Genomic DNA, 7,731 nt, shown 5'->3' with positions numbered 1-7,731 from the left:
ATGCTGCACTGGAGCAAGGAAAGTTATCGTGAAGACTCTCATCAAATAAATACCACTGAGAATTCTATGGAGAACGCCGTGAAAAATTTCTAAAAAACATAAAATATTTTGTTTCTAAAAATACAGTGTTATTTGTGAAAATTTAAATTTTAATAATGATAAAAATTGGGACTAATAATTTTGAATGCTTTTATTTTATAACTATAATTTTACATTCGATTTTAGTAGAAAGAAAACTATAGAGAATAAAATTTAAATACAACGTACTAAAGTACTTACATTTTTAGTTTTTGAAGCGTCATATGATTCTTGGAAGATGGGGAAGTGGAGACTGTAGAAGATCTGTAACAAAATATCAAACATTATACTTTGTTGTTAAATTTGAAAAATTGAATAACTTGAGATACAATATATACTTACGATCTTGATCTCCTGGAGAGGCCTTATCCTCTTGAGCACTGACTATCAACGCGCGTGTTTAAGTAACAATCGACGAACTCACTGACTCTAATTTCGCGAATTACAATTACAAATGAATTATTTAATTTAACAAGAGCCAGTTTGCTCAGAAAAATATGAAAATACTTCGCAACAAACTGATTCTACCGACCGCTTTGCTCGCGGTCACAAAAACTATCTGAAAATAAATATTCGAAAATAAAGCTGATTAGTAAAGATGAGAGAGAAAAACGTTTTATGTAGAAAATACTACTATTTTTCTAAAACACGATTGTAAAGAAATTTAAATATATATTAAAAATATTAGATGTAAATTATAAAGTATATCTCAATACTGAATACTGTAAATGAAAGACAAGTATTGTATTCTGAATGTTCATTATTAGAATAGGAAATATGCAAATTAATAATATACCACGTCAAGTGTTATAAATATTCAAAAATGTTTCACAAGTCAAAATTTCACAGCCAAATGTAGTCTTAAGAAATAATATTACAAAAACGCATGTGAAATCTTGCTTTGAATCGTTTAATTACGCATCAATTGTTTATGTATACCTAAAATAAATGAAATGTTACCAAATTTTTGTCAAAGAATATCAGATTGTCCATTAATAATCGTCGCGTCTATGTGTTCTATCCTGTCTCTGGAATCAAGGAATAACCTGCACAAAAAGAAATCAAAAGTTAGAACAAATATGTTAAATGAAGGCAAACGTGTAAAAATGAAATGATAATCACCTCAAATTCTACTAAAGAAATGTACAAGATAAGCTACCGGCAACTGTACGAGTGAAATCGACGATTGAAGAAGAATCGACGCGAAAAGTTTCAAAATATTACATGATTTCATTACCGTGATGCTCGATTAATCGTTAAACACACGTGTATTAATTAAATATACTATTAATGAGGTAAAAATGGAAGTAAAAGAGTGTCGAAGAAGCGACGCTATCGAAGAAACGCTACCGATGATTAGAAAATATTACGAACCTAACGCGACGTAATACGTGTTGTTGTCACAAAATTCGAGAGCCGAATGACTTTCAGCGACACGTCTCGTCTCGCAATTGAGAAAGTGGAAGGAGATGGGGTGAACTTGAACGAACAGGCACGATAAGACGAATATAAACATTCTCGACACGTTTAGTCGAAAGTATTTGCAACGCAGAAAAAATAGGTGCAATAATAAGAACCTTACATACACAGCCTCAATTTCGATTCTCAAGGCCTTCAAGGCAGTAAAATTGTTATTTCAACTATTAAATATGTACATTCTTAATAAATTATTGCTAATATAATTATTAGAATTGTTAAAAATTACGCAATATGAAGTTAAAGTATCAAAAAATAATAAAAGTATGTGTGTAAAAACATATAATAAAATATGTATATATTTAGATATAAAACAATGACAATTGTCAATTACAAGGTTACATATATTTGCACTGGTTAGTATTAAATTAAATTTTGGTATAAAATTGTAAATAACTTTTTTGCATAGTGTGTTCTGTTTAAATGTTTATATGCAATTACTTCTTTAATTGTTGAAAATTATATGTAATAATAATTTGGTTAAATCTTACCTTCAGTTGAAGCTAAATATGCAATTTTATCTTAAAAATTCACAACACAAACACTAATCTAACAGCTATTGATTTATATTTTTACCTCAGAACATTTGGATGATACTTCTCTCTGAATGATTCTTCTGGATAATAATTTCTTCTTTACAGATGAGGCGTTCTTCTCTACAGATGGGGCTTCCGCCATGTTTCCCGCTAAAAATCGATCGTGAGAAATATCGATTATTTCAATAATCGTAGAAAGTATATTGCGTGTTTCACCGATGAGGCGCTGTAATCGCGCGTTTCGCGCGAAATGATAATTTGGAATAAAAAATAAAACATGCTGGTCTATATCAAACATACAAAATTCATAAATTACAAATGTTGTTAATATACAAATTTGCACTCTAGTCATCGAGATGTTCTTTCGAAGTGATTTCGGCAATCAGTCGACTATCTGTATGAATGAAAACTAAAAACTTGAGATTAGACCTAATAATATTGAAATAAATAAGCACAAATTCTATCTCAGAAACATATGATATATTTTATTATCTTTTAACATATGATATATTACATGATAAATCCCACAATTACGTAGTTGAACAAAGAGAACCGAACAAACAAAGTTCATAAAATTATAGAATATCGTTATGACAGCATCCAAAAATGTATTAAACAACAATATATTAGTTAAACGAACCTGACAGTACACTGTAGAAGGTGGTAGAATGATCATGGAAACTTACGCACTAACAAAATTCACAACTGTCAAACAGATCGACACGTCTCGACGCCATGACACCCGAAACTGGCATCTCCCGCCAAATTCTCTTCTAGTCGCTTTTCTATTGGCTAACGCGACGTGCATGCCCATTGGCTTAAAGCGGCGCGCCATTGAAATATTTTACGCGCGTCATTCAAAACTCAATCAATGTACTCTGTAGTTTCAAGCAAAATAATTATCGAGAATTTGTGATACAATTTTATATTAAAAATTAGCATTTAGGCCTTCTACGCTTTACTTATTTAAAAAATGGAAAATTTTAGTATATTTGCAGTAAAATTGTTATTTTAACTATTAAATACTTACATACTTAATAAATTATTGTTGAATTTAGTATTAGAATTATTAAAAAGTCCGCAATATGAAGTTAAAGAATCAATAAATAAGTAGAAAATGTTGTAATAGAAGTATATGTGTAGAAACATATAATAAAATACATGTATATATATATATATATATATAATGAGTTAGTAAATTACAAGATTACAATATTTTTACTGATTAAAATTGAAATTAAATTTTGATATAAAATTATAAATAACTTTTAGCACAGTATGTTCTGTTTAAATGTCTATATACGATTATTTCTTTAATTGTTGAAAATTATATGTAATAATTTGGTTAAATCTTACCTTGAATTGCAGCCAAAAATACACGTTTTATTTTAAAATAATACACACACAATACATACAGAAATCTAACAACTATTAATTTATATTTTTACCTGAGAACTTTTTAATGATAATTCTTTCTGGTGATTTTTCTGAATAACGCTTCCTTTTTTACAGATGAGGCGTGCTCCTTTCCGCCATGTTTGCCGGTTAAAAATCGATCATGAGAAATATCGATTCGAGGTTTGAGAATCGTAGGATTATATTGCCTTTTTCACCGTTGGAGCGCTGTAATTACGCGTTTCGCGCGAAATGACTATTCAGGATTCACTCAAACTCTGAAGTTACACACTAAAATAAGTAAAACATATTATATCTAATTCATATTTAATTAGTTGTTAAAAAAAAATTTCAATCAATTTTTCCTAGTACCTTTAAATAGATGTAAATAATCAAATATATAATGAATTTTTCACCTCAATATCCATCAATCACTGTTCCTTCATTGATGAAGTATCACCACGTTCAATTCAATAAATAATTCTCGAAGCAAATGCAGCAATACTGTCCATATTTCTTAATTCTAATTTTCATCACTAGTAGTGCTGCAGTGCAAAACTTGCCTGAATCGGTACGACAGGATGTGACACGAAAATAGTAAAGGGGTCCAGAGATTCCCCTAATCGTGGACCGAAAATATATTGCATTTTATGTGAATTCTATTCATATACTACGTCTATGGCAATGTCTATTCATATATTTCTTCTGTAAGTAAGACAATGTCTATTCATATACCTCCTCTGTGATTCGAGACATCTTGTATATGTGTTTCTCTTTTCCACGGAAAAATGTAGATGTCGACACGTATCCATAAATTGATCAGATTTCAATTTACAAAAAGAAAATTAATTAATAAAATTAGTTTGTAATTTTCTGTAGTTGCACAAATCTAAAATCCTAATCTTTTCCTTTGCTACTATTTGAACTTCGGAAAAAATTTTTATTATTAATAATATAGTTTATTAAACTAAGTTATCTATTAAGAAAGAGATTATAAAATTTAATTAGTTCTCCAAATTTGGTTATTAAAAAATTTGTTATCAAAAAATTTCAATGAGCCTTTGTTTAAGATAATTAACTTATCATTTAATAATCTTTACAATTTCAAGTAGCAATATGGTAGCGTTTTTAACTGATTTTACTGAATAATCTTAGATATTATGAAAAGTGGATAATGTCCTCGTTATATTTAGATTTAAAGACTATTATTCTCACTGTGTCTCCCTACTTCGTCAACAAGTATAATAAAATCTCCTAAAGATAACTACCGCATCCTTCTCCTCCACTTTCCGATTCCCCTCCATAGCACTATATCCATATATATATATTAAGTGAAGCTGATGAGACATTAGTCAGTAGGTGATTCGAAGTGTGTGCTTATGTTCATCTAATTTCATTTCATTTCATTTTATTTACTTTGAAGATAATAGAAAAGTAAGGTACAGTCGAAAGGACATTATTCACGTATTATAATTTTAAGAAAATTTTATAGCTGTAATTTTTAAACTTTATCTTTATTTTTATCACTGTCTTTATCACTATAGACGTATTCTTATTTACATTAGTCTTTTTTTTTATATTATCTTATATATGACTCGTGATTGAGTCGTTGATTGAGTTGATCGTAATCGATGTACATAAAAGATACTTTTATCTAATAAAGCAAAACTACAAATGATTTTAATCAATATTAATCGAATATATATATAGGGTGTTCCCAGAATTTTTAAATTTGTTTTTCTTAAAAATAGAGTTTTAAAAGAAAGACTGTTATTTTTTTTCGATTTATTTTTATATATAATCACCCGGCTACTTATACGATAATTTTAGTGATATTAGTAATAAACTACATATATTAGATAATATTTTAATTACTTTTCTAATTCATTTATTATTAAGAGTTAATTTTGGAATTTAAAAATATTAAAGATAAAATATACAAAAAACAAACTAAACAATGAAAGTATCGTCAATTATAAAAGAAAATTGTTTTCAGCGGAAATCAAAAATTTGCATTGTTCAACAACATGTTCCTTAAAAAATTCTTAATCATTGCGTGGCTCTTTCAAGTACAATCCACGATAGCACTGGAGAGTGATGAAACAAACAATGTTAATACATGTAACTTGCCGCAAAGTCTTATAAAAGAAATAGACTCGTACGAACCCTTTGTTCATGCTATAATAAACGAGACTTTATATGGATCTTTCAAAGGAGTCACCTGGAATGAATTAGCTTATTTCGTTGATACGTTTGGTCCGAGATTTACTGGTACTACAGTACTCGAGCGTTCAATCGACTACGTGTTAAATAAATCTATGGAGTTTGGATTGGAAAATGTCCATGGAGAATCCGTTAGTGTGCCACATTGGATTAGGTAAAATTTGATGATAAATTTTTCTTATTTCCAATAAATATTAAAATTCAAATTATCGAAATATTTATTATATATTCCAGAGGAAAAGAATCAGCAACGCTTTTAAAACCAAGGCATAAAAATATTGCTCTTTTGGGATTAGGTACCAGTGTCGGGACTCCACCTCAAGGAATAACCGCAAAGGTTATCGTCGTGGATAGTTTCCAAGAGCTTGAAGACAGAAAACACGAAGTAAATATATTATGATATTTCTAATATCTTTTATTTTGTTTAAAAAAATTTTATCATTTTTTGATCATTTTAGGTACCAGGAAAAATAGTCGTATTTAATGAAAAATATATTTCGTATGGTGAAACAGTAAAGTATAGAAGCAAAGGAGCAACGGAAGCATCAAAATATGGTGCTGTTGCCGCTTTAATTAGATCAGTTACTCCATATTCCTTATATACTCCACATACAGGAATGCAAAGATATGATGAGAACGTGACTAAAATTCCGGTAGCTTGTATCACCGCTGAAGACGCCAGCTTATTCAGAAGGATGTCTGATAGAGGTAGACCGAAATAAAATTCCGGTAGCTTGTATCACCGAAAATATATATGATTCGTTTTCATGCAAAATATGTGTGATACATTTCGTTTTTAGGTACAGTTTTGGAAATAAATTTAAAAATGCAAGCGAAAAATTTGCCGAACAAAGTATCACGAAATGTAATAGCTGAATTGAAAGGCTCTGAGACACCAGAGAAAGTTGTAGTCATATCTGGTCACATCGATAGTTGGGACGTTGGTCAGGGCGCAATGGACGATGGCGGTGGTGCATTTATTTCGTGGCAAGCTTTGAAATTATTGAAACATCTTAATTACAGACCACGACGAACAGTAAGGTGAATATTTTGAGAAATAGATGATCAATTACAAAAAGAAATCAAGAAATGTCTAGTGCAAAAATATCATTTAAATTCAGGTAATCTGATTTATTACAATTATAGAATCTGATTAATTACAATTATAGAATGATCATGTGGACGGGTGAAGAAGTTGGAATTGTAGGAGCTAATTATTATATCAAGAATCACAGAAGTGAAGACAAAAATTTACAGTTTGTGCTAGAATCGGATTCGGGCACGTTCATGCCATTAGGTTTCCAAGTTACCGGGACAGAAAAAGTTAAATGCATTTTAGAAAGGATCATGAAGTTAGTTTGTAAAATATAACTAAAAGAAAAAAACACCACAAAACATAATTGTTCAATTTATTTTATTTTTTGTTTTACTATTAATTTTCATTTTTAGATTGTTCTCAATTGTGGGAAATCTGAAGGTTCGCAGTCCCAGCGAAGGTCCTGATATCGCTTCTTGGGTAAACGCAGGTGTACCAGGAGGTTCTTTTCGAAGTCAAGATGAAACATACTTTAATTACCATCATACGAATGCGGATACCATGTTGGTTGAAAATCCAGAAGCTCTCGACAAGGGAACAGCTCTATTTGCAGCACTATCCTATGTACTTGCCGAACTCAGCGTCGATCTTCCACATCAAAAATGACGGTATTATTAACATTGATAACAATTACAAAACAAGAATTTAAGGAAAGAACTCAAAAATTATCTATATTAATGTTCGAATTTATATATTTGATTCCTTAGAAAATGTAGAACACGAAAGGAATATTTTAAATATATATTAAATAATAAATACAGGACCTATAATTTGTTCATTAATTCTCTCTTTATTCTGATTTCCATTATATGGTAGTTTATTAGCTGATAATATTAGTGACTCAAAGACGCGGCAAATTATATATTATAATCTGGAAATTAAAATCATAAGGAATAAAATTCAGAATTGTAGTAAGGACGGAGAAAA

General features: G+C 29.7%; 1 protein-coding gene and 1 long non-coding RNA gene across 3 annotated transcripts; one reads left to right on the top strand and one right to left on the bottom strand.

The window, feature by feature from the left end:
- Nucleotides 1–1,061: 1,061 nt before the first annotated feature.
- Nucleotides 1,062–4,099, bottom strand: LOC122534567. Its single transcript, XR_006307926.1, has 3 exons — nucleotides 3,858–4,099; nucleotides 3,539–3,776; nucleotides 1,062–1,124 (listed from the first exon to the last, which is right to left on the bottom strand). It is a non-coding gene; the product is annotated as an uncharacterized LOC122534567 (long non-coding RNA).
- A 720-nt stretch (nucleotides 4,100–4,819) lies between these two features.
- On the top strand, nucleotides 4,820–7,586 carry LOC122534571 (carboxypeptidase Q-like). Of its 2 annotated transcripts, none has more exons than XM_043665344.1 (7): nucleotides 4,820–4,919; nucleotides 5,482–5,862; nucleotides 5,943–6,093; nucleotides 6,167–6,416; nucleotides 6,509–6,749; nucleotides 6,878–7,060; nucleotides 7,158–7,586. In XM_043665344.1, exons 2-7 carry the CDS (start codon nucleotides 5,513–5,515, stop codon nucleotides 7,408–7,410), a joined length of 1,428 nt encoding a protein of 475 aa, XP_043521279.1. In that variant the 5' UTR covers nucleotides 4,820–4,919; nucleotides 5,482–5,512; the 3' UTR covers nucleotides 7,411–7,586. The 2 variants fall into 2 exon arrangements, with proteins under 2 accessions (XP_043521279.1, XP_043521278.1); XM_043665343.1 differs by having other exon boundaries at nucleotides 4,820–4,924.
- The last annotated feature ends 145 nt before the right edge of the window (nucleotides 7,587–7,731 follow it).

The sequence above is a fragment of the Frieseomelitta varia genome, unplaced genomic scaffold (genome assembly GCF_011392965.1).
Source record: "Frieseomelitta varia isolate USP_RPSP 00005682 unplaced genomic scaffold, Fvar_1.2 scaffold_614, whole genome shotgun sequence".
NCBI lineage: Eukaryota > Metazoa > Arthropoda > Insecta > Hymenoptera > Apidae > Frieseomelitta > Frieseomelitta varia.
The sequence above is the reverse complement of the archived record's forward strand: the minus strand, read 5'-3'. Positions and strand labels throughout refer to the sequence as shown.

Coding starts and splice junctions, on each gene's coding strand:
- LOC122534571 (XM_043665344.1), top strand. CDS start 5,513: ATGTTCCTTAAAAAATTCTTAATCATTGCGTGGCTCTTTCAAGTACAA. Junction 6,094..6,166: donor TTGAAGACAGAAAACACGAA/GTAAATATATTA, acceptor TGATCATTTTAG/GTACCAGGAAAAATAGTCGT. Junction 7,061..7,157: donor ATTTTAGAAAGGATCATGAA/GTTAGTTTGTAA, acceptor TTTCATTTTTAG/ATTGTTCTCAATTGTGGGAA.